The sequence below is a fragment of the Diabrotica virgifera genome, chromosome 7, assembly GCF_917563875.1.
Source record: "Diabrotica virgifera virgifera chromosome 7, PGI_DIABVI_V3a".
NCBI classification, from domain to species: domain Eukaryota; kingdom Metazoa; phylum Arthropoda; class Insecta; order Coleoptera; family Chrysomelidae; genus Diabrotica; species Diabrotica virgifera.
Window position 1 is genome coordinate 188,311,724 of NC_065449.1, and position 24,654 is coordinate 188,336,377.

Genomic DNA, 24,654 nt, shown 5'->3' on the forward strand with positions numbered 1-24,654 from the left:
AAAAAAAACGGAATGTGTGCGTCGGAGGTATACAGCAGAATCTAGCGTTGGAAAATGAAATAATTATTAATCACTGAAGATTATCCAGGAAAGGTGCACACAGGGAACGAAAGCTATAGCATTATTGAACACAATCTTATGGAACCAAAGTATCTCCAAAGAAAATAAACATAACATCTATAACAGCATTGTTAAGAACATTATAACATATAGCAGCGAAGTTTGGTTACTTGAAGAAAAATCCGAAAATATGCTCAGATCAACTGAAATGGACTTCTGGGGAAGAACCACTGGTATATCAAGACGAGATAGAATCGGAAATACAAGAATATTGGAATATTGGTAGCAAAAGAGATAGAGCTATGATATTAAGAAAACTGAGCATCCAATGTGGAAAAGACAAACGGAAAACAAGGACAAATGGAGACGAACGGGAAAGCCTATATTCGTAATATGAATAGATAATGGAATATATAGATATACAGTAACACATTATGTACATTAAAGCATATAATGATATAAAAGGCTACAAGGAAATAGCTTCGGAACAATGCAAAATATCAAAAATGAAGCAGTGCAAAATATCTTCCATATGATTTAAATCAAACAGTGGTTGGGTTTAAATTATTGATTATATATTTAAAAGTATTAAATTAATCGACTTGAAGTCAATGAAAATAGATAAAACTACCCGGGAACTGCATGTGCCCCTACTCGAAATCTGGTTTTACCGTTATTAGTGCAAGTACTACTGACGATGAACTGATAAGTCCGAGAACGTTCGATCTGAACAACTATTGTAATCCATGTGGATTTTTAATTTAATTTTTAATTAAATACTTACAATGCCAATTACAACAGATTTTTTTACTTCGGTGTTAAAGTTTTTTTGTTACTTAATACATATTATGTTATTTCTGTATTATATTTTATAGGTCCGTTGCTTGCCTATGAACGGAAAGTGCATTGGGAAGTAAATTGAAATTTTATCCTGCGATTATTTTTGACTTATTCCGCATAATGTAGTGGAGACACACAGAAGACACATAAAAGATTTAACAACCTTTTTAAAGGGTTAGTTGACGCCAATGCAAAGAAAACTTGGTTGATTATAAAGAAAAAAAATAAAGTTCATTATTATATTAGCGAAAACAGAAAATATTTTTATATTTTTTGTGACAAGCATATTATTATGTGCACAAATGCTTCTTCATCGTAGAGCCAGCATTCTTTTATGGCTTCTTAGTCGCAATTTATGTTCGTCTAATTCATTATGAGACAGGAAACTTCAAAATTAATAGTAAGGTTTACTGTGTCACAGCTGTATCACTTATATTGTCACAGTCACAGCTGTATCACAATTATTGTTGAGAATATAAGAAAAAACTAGTTTAGACCCAATAAATGCCCTAATTTCGCAGCTATTATGGCAAAAACATAGTGGACGGATCTTCAGGCATTTGAAAGCGGATTAGGATAAAATTAAACTAAAATAACCAACTCCGTCCAGAAGAAATGTATACCACCTTTTAAAATGCTTCAAAAAATATGGGCCTGCAAGTAAATGAGGGGAAAACTAAGATGATTGCATCAACACCCAACAATAGAGCCAGAAACATCGGTCACCAATTCACATTCATACTTACCTGATCACCAAGGAGAACGTCATGACGGAAGAAATCAAGCGAAGGATAATCCTAGCAGACAAGTGCTACTTTGGACTGAGTACACATATGAGAAGCAGAAACTTAAGCCAAAAAACAAAAATAACCATTACAAACCCTTATACAACCATTGTTGACATATGGATCGGAGACATGGACCATCTCCAAGGCAGGTAAAAACCTTTGCTTATATTTGAACGAAGAATCCTGAGAGGAATATTCGGCGGCATCTGTGAAAATGGTGTTTGGAGGAGAAGGTACAACTACGAAATATACCACAGATGATAATTATTGTATATTTGTTGGTAAAGACTTAGTATCTCTTATAAAATAGGAAGACTAAGATGGGCAGGACATCTAGCAAGATCACAGCAGAACAACCCTCCTAGAAGAATCCTTATGTCACAACCTGTGGGAAGTAGAAATCGGGGTAGGCCAAAACTCAGATGAAAGGATGGTGTAGATGAGGATGGTAGAAAAATAGGAGCAGCAACTGGCAACAATTGGCAATGGATAGAAATGACTGGCGTAATAGACTTGGGAAGGTCGAGGCTCTTTTATAGAGCTGTAGTAGCATTAATGATGAACCAACTCCGTCCGAGAAAGCCTCTGCAAACGAGGCAAACAAAAGTTGAGACAAAGAAAAATGTTGGATGTGATTTAGATCAAATAATAGCAAAAATAATAACGAGGGTCTAGTGTCTAGTGGTAATAAAGATACATACTAATAAACTCGTCAATGATAATAATGATAGAACATGCAAAACGTGATCTTCAACTATATATAGTCAGTAAATATTGTTTCTTAATAAGATTTAGACAATAACAATTTGTATTTATTGACATGACCAGTGCATAACGGCGATAAACTTTTTCACACATTTTCACATTTTTCGGGCGAAGGTCAGTTTTGATAACAGCCACTTTTATGTATCTTAAAGCTTAGTAATACACTTCAGAAGACGCAGTTATATTTAAAAAATATTTTATTACTGATAAGAACCAAACAATCATTCATTAAAGATTGACTTCAGCTTAAGAAAATTAAAAATAGAAAGTAGGGGGCAATAATATAAATACCCAAAAAGAAAAAGAGCTCAGACAATTTTATATAAAAGGGAAACAATAACAGTGCAACAAAAAGATATAAAATACAAGAATTAACAAATTGTCGAAATAACAAAGAGACCTACATCGACATGGGAAAACTACATTGCTTAAAAATTTAAATTTGGAAATTGGAGTATGTATTTAGCCATTATTACCAAGGGGCCGTCCATTTTAACCCCACACCCCCTTGGTGATACATGGTGAGGTTTAAGGCTAACCACCCCCCCCCCCCCTATATCAAGTGTATTTTTTAGTATCTACAAAAAATCTATTTTTAGGTATTTATAAAAACCACGTAGGTATCTATAAGTATCATCTAATTTTAGTATACAAAATTAAAACTACTGGAAGAATTAAAACTGACCTATCAATCCTGTTTACCCATATATTCAGTGCCAAAACAACAGAATAACTGACAAGACTACCAATTCATCAGATAATAGGAGGTATAATAACATCATGTACAGACTAAAACCTCATAAATAAAATAGGAGACGGCGACAGGGTCAGTATTCCTAGTGGAAACAAATGGTAAGAATCAAAACACTTCGCAAGTGTCCCTTCTTATCTTAAGAATTTAAGATAATTTACCATCAAGAGTAGGTATCCCATGTCGCTTTTAACATTAACATCTAATATAAAATATAAATAAAACTATTTATTATAGAAATTTGGGTGAAAGGAAAAAAAAATTAATGTGTTGTTGTATTGTAGAATATTGTGAATGAAAAATTAATTTTTTTATCAGTCACACCAATGCCGCTGGGTGAAGTCGAGTTCGCTCCGCTTCGTTCAGGTATATTTTAGAAGGGTACGAATTGGCTCCCGCATGAATGCGGGTAGGCTCTCATATAATCGCGGTAACATTAGACATTGTTGCCAAATCGTGTAATATTTATACTGCTTAGGAAATTTACATTGTGATATAGACTTTTTATAGGAAAATTATACTTTTAGACAAATACTTTTAGAGTTTGTTTTAGTTCAACATTGGCATATGTGGCAATTTTAACACAAATTATCGGTGTTGGCCGGTATGCGCTCGACCGTTTTGCGCTCTTACCTGAAATCGGCCGGTTTGCGCTCTACACTCTAATACCCGAAAGTTAAGTTAGGACCGAAGGGTTAGGTCTTCCTCCTTTCCCATAGATATTTCTAGGAAGGTACCTGTTTCTAACAAAAAGAGAAAATTTTAAAGAAGTGACAACGCTGGGTGATATTTTCGACATGTTTAGGTAAAATAAATTTTGTCTATGGGAGCCAATTCGGACTCTACCTTTTTTAGTTCAGGTAAAATTCTTACCATTGGGAGCGAACTCGACCCCGTCCATGCCGATTTTTCGATTTTTGAACACGTGTGACGAAAAAATAAATACACGTGATGTATTACTACCCCCTTCTCCCCCTTGTGACGCTTCGTGATTTTTTATGGACCTCACCCCCCCCCTTTCGAGCCTCACGTGATTAATGGACAGCCCCCAAATGGAAAGGGTGAATAAAGATAAAGTAGGTAATTAGGTCCTATAGTTCTTTTCATAAATTCATTTTTATTGTTCCAGTAGATACTTATTCCACACAAACAAAAGTTACTAAGTATGTCAGATACTGAAATATTGAGGGGTGATCTTTTTAAAGGAAATAATTATGAAAATTTGGATTATTCTCAAACGCGATACAAAAGAGAAAGAATGGAAGAAAAAATCAGCGATGATTAGAAGATGTGCCAATAGAAATACCGTAATGAAAATACACATTCGTAAATAATATCAAAATGTGTCGTTTAGTGTTAATTGTAAGGGTTTGAAACTGTTAATTGTAGTAAAAATGTTGTGTAAACATGTTCGGTAAATTAGCTATAACTCAATATAAGATTTGATGATGACATTAGTCTTCAGTCAATATTTGTTTGATTTTAGGTTTCACACACCTTTGATTTATGAGTGTAAGCTAATTATTGAATTTTTTGTATATCAGTTAATAATTATAAAGGCTTTTTATGGAAGCGGTAAGTGTTCATCAAGTAATCAATTTCCTTTAGAAATACATTATGCGGCAAAATACACAGTACTGAATTTCGTATGCATCAAATTCGTATGTGTATCTACTGAGTGGTTTTCGAACGTCGTTCCAACGTATGTGAATGTCTTGATAAAAGGTCACGAAAATGGTCCAAGCTTAAAATCAACAATGGTTTCAGCAGGACGAGACAACCTGTCACCCTGCCAGGGAGTCTTTTCGAATACTGCGCGATCATTGTGCGAGTTGCCACTCACCAAAACCAACGCCACCAGATGCCTACATATGGGGAATGCTGAAGGAGTCACACAGATCCAACATCTGCCATTTCAGAGGCACAGGGGTGTAACAAAAATACAGGTCATAAATTTAATCACATATTCTGGGACCAAAAATAGTTCGATTGAACCTAACTTACCTTAGTACAAATGTGCACATAAAAAAAGTTACAGCCCTTTGAAGTTACAAAATGAAAATCTATTATTTCCATTATATTATGGAAAACTATTAGATTTTTTATTGAAAATGGACATGTGGCATTCTTATGGCAGTAGTTTCTTAAGAAAAAATTATAGTGAAATTTGGACACCCCTTAAAAATTTTATGGGGGTTTTGTCCCTTTAAACCCCCCCAAACTTTTGTGTACGTTCCAATTTAATTATTATTGTAGTACCATTAGTTAAACACAATGTATTTGTCAAATCCACCACATAGTTGTATATGGTTAAGTACGCTTATAGAGACTTGGTAATAATATGAACATTTATTTATGATTTACATTTTTAGGTATATTTTGAACCATATTAAAAAAGGAGAGCCACATCTCGATAAAAGGTGAATTATCGGAAAAATACAAAGAGGCAAAAACGTTTTAAAAACACTGTGTTTAACTAATGGTACCGCAGTAATAGTTTAATTGGAACGTACACAAACATTTGGGGGTTTAAAGGCATAAAACCCCATAAATTTTGTATGTAAACATTTTTAAAAACAAGCCGCATCTCGAGAAAAACTGCCTTATCGAAAAAATACTAGGAGGCAAAAAAGTTTTGAAAATATTGAATTTAACTAATGGTACCACAATAATAATTTAATTAGCACGTACACAAAAGTTTGGGGAGGTTTAAGGGAACAAAACCCCATAAAATTTTTAGGGGGTGCACAAATTTCACTATAATTTTTCTTCCATGCCATAATTCCAAATGTTCCTGCCATAAGAATGCCACATGTCTATTTTCAATAAAAGATCTCAAATAGTTTTCGATATATTCGAGAAAATCAATTTTCATTTTGTAACTTCGAAGGGCTGTAACTTTTTTTATGTGCGTATTTGTACTAAGGTAAGTTAGGTTCATTCGAACTATTTTTGGTCCCAGAATATGTACTTTAATTTATGACCTGTATTTTTGTTACACCCTGTATATTTGGTATATTAATGCCTGGTTGCACCAACAGATATTAACCTTAAGATGTACCTTAAGCTTAAATATAAATGTAAATACTTACGCTGGGGCCACACTAGCGTCTAATGCCGTTACTTATCACATTAGTTGACATATCTCTAATGCAAATAATGCGATAATTAACAATATTAGACACTAGTGTGGTATATTAAAGTATAAGCTGAGCTGGAGCTTAAGATCGGTTGGTGCCACCAGGCATTAGAGTCACTAAAATTACGTTGTTTTAATATGGACGCAGATTAATATTGCCTTATTGTAGATTTATTTTAAATTCATTACATGAGTGGCTTCTTCAAAGACGTGTAATGCAAGAAAAATTGGTTTTTTTGTACACAGCTGCTATTATTCTTTTTATGAAAATCTTACTTCCTATAATTTTAGTTGATTTGTTGATTTCGCAGGCATATGATCACAATACACGTGTCCGTTTTTGAAACAAACCTTCATAGCAGGAGTCCGTTTTTGAAACAAACATTCAACAGTGAAGCTGAAAATAACGTATTTGCATCCGCGTTTAAAGGAAACTATTTTCACCATGGAAAAGAACAGGAAAAATTCTATAAGAAGCAACTACTAACTAAATTTTTATTTTTTTTACACATTACGTCCGTCTTAATATAAAGGCACTCACATAAAAAATATACATACAGTGCATTCGTAAAGTGTGGAAACGGTCTATTATCTCATGACTTAATTATTTTCAGAGTTAAAGCTTTGAAATGTCAATTTTTATTTTTAAATTATGATTTTTTGACGTATATCCCATAATAGTGACGTCATCGATTTGGGCGTGATGACGTCATCGATGATTTCTTTAAATGGGAATAGGGGTCGTTTGGTAGATTATTTCAAAGGCTATTTAATTCATTATTTAGTAATATAAACATTAACATCATTATTTATACAGCGTGGCCAAAAAATAAATGTAATTTACTTAACTCAAAATAAATTTTACTGCTATCAGAAAAGAGAAAAAAATGTTTATTTCACAAATAAACATTGCTTTTCGCTTAAATTAAATGTTCAAACTGCTAAGACGCAGATGGGTGGCTGTTTGGCATTTAATTTAAGCGAAAAGCAATGTTTATTTATGAAATAAACATTTTTTTATATTTCCTGCCACCAGTAAAATGTATTTTTAGTTAAATAAATATTACATACATTCTTCTTTTTGCGTCAATTAATTTAATTCAAAAATTATTTTTTGGCCACCCTGTATAAGTAATGATGTTAGTGTTTATATTACTGAATTGAGAATTAAATCACCCTTCAAATGAGCTACCCCCGACCCCTATTTCCATTTAAAAAGATCATCGATGACGTCATCACGCCCAAATCGATGACGTCACTATTATGAGATATACGTCAAAAAATCAAAATTTAAAAATAAAAATCGACCTGCCAGAGCTTTAACTCTGAAAACAATAATTAAGTCATGAGACAATAGACCGTTTCCACACTTTATAAAAAATGCACTGTATAATACTTTAATGTAATAAAACCTCTAACCTGATTGCCATTTTATGTAAAAAAATCGTTTGATGACAAAATATTTAGTTATCTTTAAAATACTATTCTATTGAGGACAATGCCCGAGCTTCTTCTAGTGACAGGTAAATGCATTTTGTTGACGAATTTCACAAATGCCTTTCAAGTACCGGTATGGATTACGCAAGGAAGTTTCATAAAATCGTTCGCAAACGATTACGAAATTAATTCGATTTTATGCTAAAACTGTAAAAAAATCTATATTTTACTGCAGTTGCCATATAATAGAAAGTACGGTTTAGATACGTTAAATTCATTATTATTTAAAACATTAGATTAGATGACTGCATATCAGACTAGGCGTGAATGGATATTGATCAATATGTAAACATAATTTTTAGTCAGTCTTTCTATTATTACCTATTATCACGACGAAAATCTGTGATATTTATATGAAAACCGATTTAACATTGTTCTTCTTCTTTTTGTGTAGACATGGCTTTTTGTGTAGACATATCCGTGTGATACTTGGCAGAAAATGTAGGCACTGTACACCCTACTAAATTTTGTTAAATATTCGTTTGTGACTACTATCAGAGGCGTATGACAGGGGAAAGTGAATTGTTGACCCTTCCCAAATTCCACACCACTGATGAAACTGCTATTTTAGCATAATTTTTACATTCTCCAATACTTTCTATTCAAATAATATACTCTTCATTCGTAACGATAAAGTCATTAGTTTTCGAGATATTTGAAGTTAAAAATGAAAAGGCACACTTATTTTGATTAATGTATTTATTATGCTCCTTCGTTTTTAGCTTCAAATATCTCTAAAACTAATGGCTTTATCGTTACGAATTAAGAGTATGTTTTTTACATAGAAAGTATTGGAGCAAAAAAAAAAATTGCACTAAAATAGCAATTCCGCCAGTGGCGTAGAATTTGGGAAGGGTCAACCATTCACGTTCCCCCGTCGTACGCCTCTGGTAGTAACCAACATAATTTAGTAGATGTAACAATACCAGCACCACTTACCAAATTTCGTGTTGTTGTCCCATGCCTGTCAGGAAATATTCAAAAATAAATAAAATAAAAGTTTAACTTTGACTATTTCGGTATTTCGGTTATTATCAACTTTTGTACTAAGGTAAGTTAAGCTGTGGCCCATTCTTTACCAAACACCCTGTATAATGGTAGGGGAGCCCAAGCGGGGATTTTTGCAGTTACTCGAGCGCGCCAGATTATTACATGGGGAGAAACCTTGTACCCTGAAAATTTACCTCTACCATATATTGGCTCTTAATGCAGGGGAGTTCGTTAATTGGGGGCCGAAAAAAAATCTGTCCTTAGAAAAACTCGAAATCGTCAGATTAAGATAAGGTAAGTTAAAAACATGCCAAACAGTGTTTATTTAAAAAATCTGACGATTGGAACGGGGCGTAAGGAAATGGGTGAGTCCCAAAGTTTCACAAGAAAAAAAAGCGAATATTTCGCGAAATCAATGACAGATCGAAAAACTAAAAAATGCGTACTCAATATTTTTCAAAAATCTATCGAATGATACCAAACACAACAACTTCCACGGAGAGGGGTGTGGGGTAAATTTAATATTTTAAATGCGAATCCCCAGATATTTCGCGAAATGAACATCAGATCGAAAAACTGAAAAATACACGTATTCAATATTTTTGAAAAATCTATCGAATGGCACCAAACACGACCCCCACGGATGTGGGGTGGGGGTTATTTTAAAATCTTAAATGGGAGCCCCCATTTTTATTGCAGATTTGGATTCCTTACGTAAAAATAAGTAACTTTTATCCGAGACATTTTTTCGAATTGTGGATAGATGGCGGTATAATCTAAAAAACGATTGTTGGAAATGGAAAATTAAATTAAAAATGGACAAGTCCCCACTAAAATGGAAAACCTCACTTAACTTTTTTTTGGTTTTAGGATTTACTCTTCACAACCCAATAGGTCCCCAAAGCGCTCGAGTGACTGCACATTTAGCAAACTTTGCTTCCCTACCATACAGCTTTTGAGTTTTTGTGGTATTAAATAGAAACATTTAGAAATTAAGAATACAAAAATAAAATTTAGGATAATATATTATGTTCACTGTCCACTTCTGTTTTTAAGAGATGTGATGCAGTTTGCTATGTTCAAATATGCTTACATGAGTGTCCAGATGATCGTTGACACTTACCTGAAAAAAGAAAAAATATGCATTAAAATTAATACATACTAACAAGTTTGGTACCTAACCTAATGTACATATAATAAAATTTATGTAGTAATGATTACAACACGAAAGCATGTGATTTAATAATAAACATAAATAGAAAGGATAATGGCTACTAGGAAATCGGTGCCAGTATAGTATGCGGTCTACCATCGTGTTTCTGCTATAGCTTGCGGTCTAGCGAAGGATGCGGCGGATAACCTGTATTATACATACAATGCCGGCAAAAAATCCATACAAAGTGAATAAAACGCATAAATCGGAAGAATTTGCGTTTTATGATAATAAAACTGCCATTAATAATTTTCCTGCCATAAAAATGATCCAGCCAACCGTTAATCTAATACGAGGTCTATTTGTCCCGTAACGCAGCCAAGGTGTTAAAAAAATTACATCAATACCTGGGAAAACACTGGGAGATAGAATAGCGAATGACCGAATAAGAGATCTCTATAGCTATAGCATACACGATATAGTAGGTTGGGGAAGACAAAGAAGAGGAGAATGGGATCAGTAAGTCACGAGAATGGTCAGAGAGAGAATATCCCGAATATAAGAGATTCAAAACCATTAAGTAACAGACCAATGGGAAGAACCTTTAAAATGTGACGAGATAACTGACAGTCAACATCACAGCTACGAATACAAACTCAAAATTGATGAAGAACGAGACCAAGAGACCCAATATACGAAGTAGAATTATATCAAGTTAGTAATTAAAACGTGTATTATATTAACGTTTGTCGCTTAACAATTTCTTTGTTATCACAAAAAGAATGTGAATTATTTTAAATAATATAGAAAGTTAAGAGTGTGGGACAAATGATTTGTTGGAGACGAACGCTTCTATGGATGGCGATCCACGGAACCCGAAGAACAAAATGCGTCAATACTAAGACAACTTAAGCACAAGGAAAGTTTTAGAACTCGAAGTAAAATTTAAGATAATCCATTCTTCATATACCGGATGTCTTAAATAGCTATACTATTAGGCAATCATGCATGTTACTTCATTTCACTAATCAATACGTTATAAATAGAACCGTTTAGCTTTTGTATTTATGTTCTCTAAACTCTGTTTTATTTTGAGATATCTAGAAATAATGCGTCAAAATTTTTCCACTCGATTCGTCACTAAGCATTTCCTAAAATAGTTGATGAAACAGACGAACTACTGTCCTTGAATGAAAAAATACATACGAAAAGAATATAGCGGTCCAACATCAACGAGTACATATACGTGCTTTGATTCGTTGTCGTCATGCAAGAAAGTAAATAGGACTGGTTCGGAATTCTTTGTCTTAACGCACGTTTTTTTGATACAACTGTACTCCGGAATGGCCTTCATATAAGTACTCTATTCAATCAGAATATTTAACCCTACCCAACGCCCGTCTATGTTAAGTTTAAGTTTCATAAACGTATTTGTCTCGGCTCGAAATGAAGGTACTCTCATGTGGGTTTTCAAACAGGTAAAATTGTCATGAAAATTTGACGAGGCTGTACAATGAATAACATAACAGTTTAATCGATACACAAATCCAATTCTTTCATTGAACTTCACAGGTATACCAATTTAACAATAAATGTGTACGTACACGAAGAAAACGTATGCAAGGGATCACAACTTACCTTTTAAAGGTTACGGGAACAGGTTTCCACAAATGATGGGAAGTTAAATCAGAAAAAAATATTTGGAGACCTAATCCAATAACAGAAAAACACTAAAATCTAAGGTATATCACAGTAGTGCTTTAAAAAAGCTCGAAAGTGAGAATCGAATAGTCGTACAAATTGTAACATACAGAATTCCAGAAAGTGTAAGAAAAAGACACAAATACGCACAGGAAATACATACTGGAAAGTATGGATCAAATTTTCGGACTAAAATAAATAAAAACGACTTATTACAAACATAAAATCACAGTATAAACAATTTTCATAGTTTTTAAAAATATATGTATGACACAATAAAACCTCTAAGTATCAATTAAATGTTTAAGAAACGAAACAACCAAAAATAATGACCAAAGTAGTGTATGAGAAAAGTAAGAAAGAAAAACTAGACGATAAATGGATGGACAGAATTAGACAAAAAACAGGAAAAAGAAGTAAAAGTAATTCATAATTTGACGCAGGATAGTAAAAAAACCTATAGGTCTTATAATTTATTATACAGACTGTACAAAATGACCCAGAAATAACAAATACATATCTAGGTAAATAAAAAATTGTAAACAATGAAAAACTTTGTCTTTAGCTTTGCATTAGCCTTTCTTGCTGGTATAAAGTCCTCATTTATTGTTACTTTGTATTTTTTTGTTTTTAGTCCCAGAATATTTGCAAAATAATAAAGAACGTATGTATTACTTTATGTATAAAGTACATGTGTTTTGCTTATTATGGCTCTACCATTGATAACACGATTTCTCTGTCTATGGTAGATACTGGATCAGGAGTATTTGGGCAAAACATCTAATTATAATAAATCTTACAGCCTAGGTCAATATAAAACTGTGTTCCAATCTGAAGTTTTTGCTTTGGTGACCTGGTGGCCGTGGATGGAAGGAACCCCAGAGCAGATAGCCAGTCGGCTATTCTGGCAGTAAAGAACCCATTCACTAAATCGAAACTGGTGAGGAACTACAAAAATCTCCTCAACAACCTGGCATAAGATAAATAAAGTGTCCTAATATGGATACCTGGTCATAAACGGGTGCATGGGAATGAACAAGCAGGTTTCTTGACAAACCAAGGCTCGATAGAAACCTTTGTAGGCTCAGAACCATTCTGTAGCATCACTAGAAATGCTACAAAAAACGAGGTTCGGAAATGGCTGATAAGAAGTCATCAAAAGAAATTGAGAACCACTCATGGGCAAATCCAGATTAAGAAAATAATCAAGAATATTGCTAAAAAACTCTCGGACAATTTGATAAACCCTGTTTGAACATTGTCGATTAAGAAAACATCTATAATCTATACAAACTAGGTAAAGCGACTGAACCTTGGTTCAAAAGTTCAAAACAAAGCGAAATGGAAGAAGAAACTGAGAAGAAAGTGATGTGAGGCAGGAATTCACTGGTCCACTGAGGATTGAACCATAAAAAAATCCTAAAACTACCAATAAGACAACTGTTGACCTTCGTTGAAGCCGCAGAACTTATTAACCTAAAGATTAATGGAAAACCAAGATTGGTACAAAGGTCTTACGACCAACTGCCAGAGATTAATGAGTCTCGCCTGAGAACTAAGAAGAAGAAGAAGGAGAAGAGATGATTTCTCTGTTTCTTCTTCTAATTTTGTTATTCCTTAAGACATGATGAATAAAATATCTATTTATCATGCTACAGCGGTCCGTGACATATTCATGGGGTACCAGTCATTACCGACTTCGTAATTTTTCGAAGATCGTAATATTTTCAACCATATCACTACCACCGTATCAACCAGATTAAACAGTTTAGAGGACCACTTTGTTTTGGAAAGAGGTCTTAATTTACACAAAGAGGTACAGTTTTTCATGTAGACTTTCCAAAAAAAATGGAAGAAACAAAATTTATCATATTTTCAATATTGTTTTTGTGTGATTCCGATGTGGTTGAAACAATACATATAACAAGTAATTTTGGGTCAGATATTGCTTTCACAGATAACAGTAGGTACGTTTAGGGTTAAATAAACTTAAAAAATAATCTATCCATTTCCTCCCTAAGATCCTTTAAATTTCCATTTTTGGTAAAACAAATATACTTCGGCAATTCCTAAAAACACTTTCCACAGGGATCGTCTAGACCAACTTAATTTTCATACACAACAAGACCTCTATTTACATTAAATCATTATCCCTGCTTAAAGCTCTCAACTCTTTCGATCAGTGTACCGGGTGTCCCAATAAGAATGGCTCTCGGCCATATCTCAGGAACCGTTTATAGTAGAGCTTTGAAATAAAAAATTTTATAACAAAAGTTGCCTCAGGAAATGCCTGGAAATTATTTTTATAATTGTGGGTCCACCGCTAGAGGGCGTAATTGAATATCAAAAATAAAAAAATCTGAATTTTACAAAATTTTCCTAATGAAGGGGCACTGGAAATCCGATTATTGTATTCTTCATCAAATTCTGCGCATATTTGATTTAACAAGTTTAACTCTACCTTTGCAAATAAGAGGTGGGGGTGAGTGGGAACCTTGTTATGAAAAAATGGCTGTAAGTCCGGTTCTGCTAAATCAAATTTTGAAAACTGGGTCTTGTTGAAGACAGATATTTTTCTTCAATGTAAGCGTGATAATTTTGAACCATCCTAATAAGTAATAAGCCAGCTGGGAGGCGTTATTTAATTTTTTTCAGAAATCTAGTTTTCTTTGGAAAATATTAAATACAAGTATGCATTTTTAATCATACTTTATAAAATTAAATTAAATTAGCAATAGAACAGCGGCGGCTCGTGGGTCAATCTTCAGGGGGGTCATTTTGGTTTGAAAACTTCAAACTGTTGATTTTTTAAAGTATTTAAAAGATCTTTTAGCATTTATATTTTAGATAAAAAATACAGACTTAGATAAAACTCAATACTATTTACCCTAGTTTTCCGAAAATTAAATTTGTCTTTTTTTAGAGTAAATCTTTTAAAAAATATAGGAAAAATGGTATGAACAGGTTATTGACTGATATATAGATAGGAATATTTATAGTATAATAAATTGTAAATTTATTAAAACGAAACTTACTTTAAATATTTTTATATTTTAAGTCAATTCTTCTATCCTTTAGTTCTGCAAAATAGTCTATGACCTTCTCATTGAAATTTGGAATGCTCTTGACAAGCGTTTTCTCGATGCTCAGCATAGACAAGGCACTAAGTCTAGGTTGTCCCATCGTATTACGCAGGAATGTTTTTACTCTTTTTAAAGTAGAAAAACATCTCTCACTTTCCACGGTTGTCATAGGGAGTGTGCACAAAATATTTAATAACTTCACTGCTTCAGAAAATGTTTCAGACAAATTCATGTTAATAAAAAGCTGAAGTATGGCTACTGCACCAGCACTATTGCGAAAATCCTCACGACAATATAAGACTTCAAGTTCCGATTTTAGTTTGGAAATATTCACTGTGGGATAATTAGCCGTCACCATTTTTAAAATATTTTGCGGAAAGTTGGTAGTGTATGCTTCAAATTTCTCTATGTAGAATAACTGTGAAATCATGAGATGATCATTGAAACTAAACCTGTGATTTATTTCAGATATAATAATATCACAAATTTCAAGTGCAGTTCGTCGCTTTGGATCCTCTGCAGTAGTTTTTCTTTTTTTTGCTGTTGATGTGCTTGGTACTTCTGATTCCAAAATAGTATTTCTAATTATTTGGATATTGTTGTTAAAAGACAGGATACAATTTTTGACAGATATAACATCAATGTCTCGCATTTGCAATTGTTTAAACAATATATCAACATGGGGCATTATTTTATGGAAAAAATTTAACCAAAATAAAAAATGCTCATCTTCCAAATGTCTTTTTAAACCAGTTGCTTGATTTATATTGTTACCATCTTGCTCCTCATCAATAATTTCCTCTAAGCAAGATTTTAAATCATCTTTATAAGTGTATACAATTTCAACACATTTTGTATTGAAAGCCCATCGAGTAGGCGCAGCTTTAGGTAGCCTTACTTTAACCACTCTATCCAGAACCATCGTACGTTTTGGAGATCGGCCGAAAAAGGACGAAAATCCGTGTAAATTTGCAAAAAATATTTTTATCGGTTTGTGTTGACTCGCCGCTTTTTGGAGGATAAGATTAAATTGATGGGCATAGCAGTGAATGAAGTGTGCATTTGGGTATATTTCTTTAATTTTTGTTTGTACTCCTCCCAGTTTACCGCTCATGACTGATGCACCATCGTAACTTTGGGCAATCAATTTTTCAGGTGCTTCATTAATTTTTAATAATTGAAGTTCTTCCAATATTACATTAGTTAAATGTTGTGCTGTAGTACCTAGGGGGTTAACAAATTTCCAAAATCTTTCATGTACAATACCAGTTAATACATATCGCAATATGATAATCATCTGCGTTTTATTGGAGCTGTCTGTGGTCTCATCTACTTGAATGGCCACAAAATTTGTCTGGCCAATCTCCTTCATGATATGAGTATGCACAATGGCTAACATTGATTCTAAAATATCGTTCTGAATTGTTTTCGATGTTCCTTTAAATACTGTACTTTTTTCAATGTGTTCTTTAAACATTAAATCCAGTTCAGAAACAAAATCGATAAGGCCCAGAAAAATTCCACGATTATTGGAGCTGTCACTTTCGTCATGACCGCGCAATGCAATTTCGAAAACTCCACAAAATTTTACACAGTCGATTAGTTTGTTTAAAATATACCTATTTTTAGATACCAATTCATTAAAGTCATGCACAGATTTACGATATACACTATCAAGTTGCTGTCTTATGTTAACACGTCCTAAACTTGCGTAACTCATTGATGAATTTATATGAGTAGTTGAAGAGGCATGTTTTGTAATTTTCACTTTTAAATGCTTAATGTCAGTTACTCCATTTTTCGCCCATACAGCGTCATTCGAAAACAGTAAACACGGATAGCAAAAAAATGCATTTCTCACACTGCAGCCACAAATCCAATCACACAAATTGTACATTGATTCTTTAAAATATCTTTGAATGTCCTTACCCCTATCCTTTGTTGTTTGTTTTAAATTCATGTTTGGTTTTGGTCGACCACTTTCTTTTTTCTCAAGCCGCCGTTCATAATTTAGTGTTCCAGCAGATTTTAAGGCAATTATTTCGTCAACAACACTCATCTTGTTTTTGTTACAATCACAAAAAAATCCAACAAAACAAAATAAATTACGCAAATACGCCGCGATCGATATAGACCTGCCGTGAAGTGCGGTCAGCAGACGGTAACTAACTAAACGTGAGGCCGTCGACTCTACTAGAGGTATACGACGGAAAGGTCACTCCCACTCTCGCCCACGAAATTGCTATCTGCCGTCTCTTTTCTATTTTACATGCATTTGTCCATAAGCCATAAGAACTGTATATAGACAATTTAAAATACGGCCCAGCCACGGGCTTGTGTATAGCGCGAGGCGCGACGTTATTATATCTATTATATTTGTTTTGCCAATGCAGACTGCTGAGAGAGAATTTTATATTTCAGAGTGAAGTTTTAGATAAAAGATATTTTTAATAAAATTGGTATTTTTATGAGATTATTTTAGGGGGGTCATTGACCAATTGACCCTAAGGAGGAGCCGCGCTTGCAATAGAATAGCGAAAACCGCATGTCGATACCTTTTTTTTATCTCAAGATATCTCGAGAAACGTGTAAATTTTATACATAACTGTTACTATCACCGGTAAACTAAGTTAATGAAAAGTAGTGTGCTGTGGAAAAAAACAAAATAACATTTTCCAGATGTCAACGTATAAAAATACAATTAATTAAAACAACAATATAAAGAGAAACAATACTATTAAAATTAAATATAACACAGAACAAAAAGAACTACTTAGTGACGACCTAAATATTCAAATTGTTGCCCATCATACACTACTCTAGAATACATTATCCAGAGAATACTAAACGCCATTCAAAGCATATCGAGAGCAGAAATTGAGACTGCTGTTCAATCTACTCTTGAAAGAGTAAATGTTTGCAACGAAAATGATGGGCAAAAATTTGAACGTTTATGTCATAACTAAATAGTTGTTTTTATTTCTTTGTAATAGGGCTTTTCAACGCTTCTCATTTGTTTCGAGCCTCTGTCATATGCCGTATAATCCGTGTATAATATTAATATACGAGATATGAACGAGGCTCGAAACAAATGAGAAGCGTTGAAAAGACCTAATATACTTTGACAGCTGGAAAATGTTTCTTTGTTGTTTCCATAGCACACTACTTTTAATGAATTTCGTTTACCGGTGACAGTAACAGTTATGTTTTTAAATTTACACGTTTTGTAAGATATCTCGAGATAGAAAAAAGGTATTACCATGCGGTTTTCGCTATTCTCTTGCTAATTTTGTCTAATTTTGTAATATGGTATTAAAAATGCATGTTTGTATTTAATATTTTCCAAGGAACACTAAGATTTCTGAAAAAAATTTAAAGACGCCTTCTAGCTGGCATATTACTCAGTAAGTTGGTTCGAAATCATAACTTTTACATTGATGAAAAAGATCTGTCTTCAACAGGACCAAGTTTGCAAAATTTAATTAAGCAGAACCGGACTCACAGCCAGTTTTTCATAACAAGGTTCCCACTCACCCCCACCTCTTATTTCCAAAGGTAGACCTAAACTTGTCAAATCAAATATGCGTAGAATTTTATGAAGAATACGACGATCGGATTTCCAGTGCCCCTTCATTAGGAAAATTTTGTAAAATTTAGATTTTTTAATTTTTGATATACAATTACGCCCTCTAGCGGTAGTCCCACAATTATGAAAATAGTTTCCAGGCTTTTCCTGAGGCAACTTTTGTTATAAAATTTTTTATTTCAAAGCTCTACTATAAACGGTTCCTGAGATATGGCCGAGAGCCATTCTTATTGGGACACCCGGTACAAAAGCCTGTTGTAGACTAATAACAAATAATTCCACGTTATTGATCTTTTGTCATAGGGGAGAACTAGCTCCGCGAGAGAACGTGGAAAGGTGTTGTGAAATGAAGACCCCAAAGCCAAACCAAACGGCTATTCTAACAGTAAAGAGCCCACTCACGAAATCAAAACTGGTGAGGAACTGGAAAAACCTCCTTAACAACTTGGTAAAAGATAATAAAGTGTCTTTAATATGGGTGCCGCGTCATGAAGGGGTGCATGAGAATGAACGGGCAGATTTGTTGGCAACAAAAGGCTCGGGAGAAACCTTTGTAGGCCCAGAACCATTTTGTGGCATCACTAAAGATGCTACGAAAAACGAGGGTCAGAAATTGATAAGAAGTCATCAACAGAAATGGAGAGCCACTCAAACTCAGAATAAGAAAATAATCCAGAATATTGATAAAAAACTCATTGATGAATCAATAAACGGGAGATTAAAAAGGTCCCCCCAATTGTGACTGGACATTCACGTTTAAGAAAACGACTATACAAACCAGGTAAGGCGAATGATCCATGGTGCAAAAAATGCGAAATAGAAGAGAAGACTGTCATGCCCATCCTATGCCATTGCAATGTATTAATTGATGTGAGGCAAGAATTCACTGGTCAACTGAGGATTGATCCCGAAGAAATCTTAAAACTACCAATAAAGAAGCTGATGGTCTTCGTTGAGACAAGAGGACTTATTAGGGTTTAATGGAAAAAACCGGTACAGTATATAGGTGTTACGATAAAGTGCCAGACTTTAATGAGTCTCACCTGAAGTAAGAAGAAGAAGAGACGATTTCTCTGTTTCTTTCTTCTTCTTCTTCTTATAATAGGCCTCTTGGCCTGTTCCTTACCGATTTTGAGCTTGTATTCGTAGCTGTGATGTTGACTGCCAGCTATCTCGCCACCTTTTAAAGGGCCTTCCTATTGGTCTCTTGCCTGTTGGCTTCGAATCCCTGGCTATACGGGCTATTCTCTCGCTGTCCATTCTCGTCACGTGCTGATTCCACTCTCGTCGTCTCTGTCTTCCCCACCGTACTATATCTTGTATGATGTTACAGAGATCTCTTATTCTGTCGTTAGGTATTCTGTCTCTCAGTGTTTTCCCAGTTATTGACCTCAGCGTTCTCATTTCTGATGTTCTCAGTATCCTCTTGGTTTCTGCTGTGTCACATCTTGTTTCTATCGCGTACGTCATGATCGGTCTTACACTTGATTTGTATATGCGTACTTTCCCTTCCAGCCTCATATCTTTGTTTCTCCAGATGACATCCCTCAGACATCCTGACACGTAATTGGCTTTATTTGCTTGCTTTCGGACGCTCTCTTTAACATCTCCATAACTACATATTTCGATTCCCAGATATTGGAATCTCGAGACTTGTTCAATTAGTTCGTTGTTAATTACTAATTTGCATCTTATGGGTTCCCTTGACACTACCAGGGATTTTGTCTTGGCTGTTGATATTTTCATGTTGTAGTTCTTCGCCACTGTATTGAAAGTTTGTGCCATTCGCTGTAGGTTATCCTCGTTATCGGAGATTAAGATTGCGTCGTCAGCATAACAGAGGATTTTTATTTGTTTTTCCGCCATCTTATATCCTTTTCCAGTACCTTTAATGTTTTCTATGATTTTGTCCATGACTAAATTAAAAAGCATTGGGCTCAAGCTATCTCCTTGTCTGATTCCCGAGTTGATTTCTACTTCCGATATTAGTTCATTCTCGACTTTTATTCTGGTTTTGTTCTTCGTATTAATGTCTTTAATTATCCTTATCATCTTGTTGGGCTGATTTTTCTCCTTTAGCAATCTTAGCACATTTCTTTCTTCAATTTTTTTATTTCGTAGGGCATGATTAAGGAAATATCTACCATCAGGCTATAGCATTTGCGGTACAAGTTCATTACAGACTTCGGAAGATACGATTTTCAATCATACCACTACCACCAAATTAAGCAGATTAAAAACTTTAGAGGACAACTCTGTTTTGTAAGAAGTTTTAATTTACACATACCGGTACAGCTTTTCACACAGATTTTCCAAAAAAAAAATGGAAAAAAGAAAAATTAAGACATTTTCAATATCGTTTTTGTGTGATTCCAAGGTGGTGGAAACCAAATAACAACAATCAAATAATTTTGGGTCAGATAACAATTATTGCTTTCACAGATAACAGCTGCGCTTATAATGTTAAAAGAATTGGGTCAAATAAACAAAAAATAAATGTATCCATTCCCTAGAACCTTTAAATTTCCATTTTTTGGTAAAACAAATATCCTTTGGCAACTCCTAAAAACACTTTCCACGGGGATCGTCTAGGTCTAGACAGACTTAATTTTCATACACAAGACCTGTATTTACATTAAATCATTATCCCTGATTAAAGCTCTAACCCTTTCTATCAGTGTACAAAAGCCTGTTGTAGACTAATAACAAATAATTCCACGTTATTGATCTTTTGTCATAGGGGAGAACTAGCTTCGCGAGAGAACGTGGAAAGGTGTGGTGAATGATTTAAAAGTGAGGCACGCTATATGTGTAGCAACCCTTTAATTTGACATAACCAATTGTGTACCGTTCACCATGGTTTATTTAACAATTTTGCGGCATTATGTACAAATGTGCCGCTTTTGTGTGATGGAGATATTTTCATTATTAGGCAGTCGTTTGTTAAAAGATATTTTCACTTCGTGTCGTGTAGATCTTTATATTAGTCGTTCACCTTAGAAATTCAGTATTTAATGAAACAGCAATAAGATAAACGTGAAACCAGAATATAATCAAAATGAGCAGTGGAAGATGTGAAAGACCAAAGAGGAAAATTAGTCGATGGTCTCCAATAGACGCTGTACGCGATGTATAGCGCTCGCTCCGCTGTCGCTCGTGCTCTAAACATCGCGTGCGTTCGCAAAAAGCATACTTCATGAACTATTTCATAAATACCTATTGCAAAATCTATTAAACCGATCTTAATGAAATTTACAGTATTGTTTTATTATGTCATAAAGTTTTCGTGGGTGAAATATGAAGGTCCTAAGTGTAGCATAAATGGTTGAAAACCATAAAATGCAAATACTTGTTTTTTATGGATTTTTCGCAATTATTGCTATTTTGCAACAAGGGTGACAATTTTTAAACTTTGTAACTAATCCTATATTGTAGGAAACTTAGATTACTCAACGTTTTTGTCATTGCAACTTTTCTCGGAAATGAATACTTTTTAAAGTTATAATCAAAAAACGAAGAAAAAAATCGAATTTTTCCTTCGTTTTTTGACATTTTGATTATTTAAACAATGTTCCGGATATTTTTGAGTGTGGCAGAGTGGCAGGATAACTCAAATATTATTATATGAGTTATTTTCAAGCAATTTATACAAAAAAAATATGAGTCACCTCTGAACATCCAAATGTACTAATATTTTTACAGATGCTGTTATTTCATAAAACTGGCAAAAATCAGCACAAAACCGTGAAGTGTGGAAACAATTGAGGGAGACCTATGTCCAGCAGTGGACGTGAATTGGTTGGATGATGATGTTATTTCATTAATTTTCAGGTATCTTCTGTTAATCACCTACTGTTTTTGATTCGGTCATTTTATGATCAAAGTCCAAGAAGTGTATTTGCAAAATATTGACAAAACATCTAATTATTTAAATTTCCGTCACTTTTTCAATTTTAAAAATCTCTCGGCCTATCATTGCATATTATTAATGAAGACATTACTTACAACGATGAAAAGGTTAAAGCATGTGACTTGAAGTAGAGAGTTCTATTAAATAATTTAGACAGTTCTTTGGCTAACTACCAAGCCCACGCTTAATATGCGCAAACCCATTGTTAACAGTTAGCATTTGTTGTAGCTGAAGTTACCGTTTTTCGACGTCTTAACTAATAATTATTATTATAAAATTATTTCTGGCTTTAGTAATAAGCTCTCTACAACGGCACAGTTGGTCGTGTAATTCTTTCTTTTCACGTGTTGTCTCTTTCTCTTCGATCCTGTTCCTCGCGTCAACCGGATCGAGGCGAACAAAACACATGGTTCGTGAAACTTCAGGTATATTTCCTGTTTCTATGCGATATCTGGTCGTACAAAACGCCCATGTTCTAATACAGGGTTGATCAAAACATATGGAAAGTAGATCGTGTATGTTATGCATTCAGTACACCAGATGATTATTTACTTTAATAAATGTGTACATGTTTATTTGTTGTCAAACAAAAACCTTACTTAAAAATGTACGTTGAGGAAAACTGACGGAACGTGGCGCTACATTCTGAGTGAAATAGAAAAATGTAACAGAAAAAGCTAAAAACTGAAGACGGGATTCAACCCAACGTGAAATAGATTAAACGCGAAATTAAATAGATTACGTGAAATAGAGAAATTTCTATCAAAATTTGGTATTTATGACCCTTAAGATAATACTAAATACTAAAATTTATTGTCCTGTGGATCGTCTCGTATTTTGCCACAAAACCGATGGTACAATCAGTGTCGTGGTAATTTTATGGTCAAACTACGTTTTGTTTTAATTTTTATCATTGTGAGAATTAACCAACCTACTAATATTTTTACCTCCACCACTGGGGGGCTGTAACCTTTTTGGTTGCCTTTATTCTTCGGGACATATGCTTTGAACCATTTTATCACAAAGTAATTACCTATTTCTAATTGTACCGTCTTGTAGAGTGATAACTGCCTTCTCTTTTTTTTTTCACTATTATATTATATATTATAATGTCTCTTTGCCGACGTCTAAATTTTTAAACACTTAAAGCTCGCATCAACACGCGCTTCAACCTCGTTCAACCATGAGTTTTCTGCTTTAGCATAAACTTTTGATAACATTTTTACAAATACATAATTTGATGAAATGTACACCTTTATTAGTACGGTAAAATATCTAGTGAGAATGTCAGCAAACTTATTCAAAAGCCAATCTTAGGTTCTTTTGTATTCAAAAAACATCGAAGAGAACATGAGACTTAAGAGACGTAAGGTGAAAATACCCAAGAGACAATACGAGACTTTCAATTCACATTTATAACAGCACTTTCGATGCACAAAAAAATTCTTACTGACTGTGCTATTTTGTAATATCAACATAATGTAATGATCTGCAGGTTTAAAAATATAAATTCCGAACTTTGAGATCTTCTCTTCCTATGGTCTGTTTTTGAACCAGGAGGAGTAATTCAAATTTACCGCGCCGTAATGCTTGTTTGTAATTGGTCCAACCTCAGGCAAGTTTACTCCACTGTTATGAAATTTTGACACTAGTGGCATTTTATAGGTTAATTAAGTTATATCAGCGATTTTTTGTGTTTTTTAAGTTATCCCTTTAACTTTTAGATTGTTAGTATGCTTTTTTTTATTATTAAATATAGTTGTTTTTAGAAGTCTTTAGCGACGTATTAGTGTAATACAATATTTATGGATTACCTACTGTCGAAGGCCGATATGATCAACCAAAAAAGAAGATGTATTTGGTGATTTTTATAGTGACTTCTTGGGTGTGAATTTTACTTTTTAGTTTACTCCTCTTGGTAAACAAAGCGTTGTTCAGGCTAGATACGTTAATCTCTGACACTTGGACCGGGATATCTTTACAGATCATACAGATTTTATAAATGTTTCTTCATTGTATACAAAGCCATTAGATACGAAAGAAAATATAAAAAAAGTCAAACAAACATAATACAGTATACAAAAAAGGAAATCTAGCATGCTGATTTTAACGGAAAAAATTAAAACGATAATGATGTCTGCGGAACCAAAAATGTGTATTTTTTTAATGGAAGTGGAATATTTGGCCACAGAAAAGAGCTAAAGAAGTCAAGAAAAACGACACTCTACAGAAAAGCAAAACCTTACAATCCAAAGACCTCTACAGTTAAACCACTATAAATATATTAAAACACAAAGATTGTAGGCAGAAATTCTGAGACTTAGTATAGCAAAATATGCGCTGAGCCGCCTAACTAAATTTGGGTAGATAAGGATAACGTAGAAAGTAAAG

At 33.8% G+C, this 24,654-nt stretch overlaps 1 protein-coding gene across 17 annotated transcripts in view; it reads right to left on the minus strand.

Moving 5' to 3' along the window:
• Positions 1-24,654, minus strand: part of LOC114326009 (serine/threonine-protein kinase tousled-like 2) — an 804,614-nt gene that overhangs the window by 191,853 nt on the left and 588,107 nt on the right. For 4 of the 17 annotated variants that reach the window (XM_050655809.1, XM_050655808.1, XM_050655810.1 and 1 more), the window contains one exon: positions 9,924-9,953. The exons of the other annotated variants lie outside the window; for them this stretch is intronic. In XM_050655809.1, the coding sequence (XP_050511766.1) occupies positions 9,924-9,953 (30 nt within the window). The remainder of the gene's footprint in view (positions 1-9,923; positions 9,954-24,654) is intronic. 17 annotated transcript variants of the gene reach the window in all.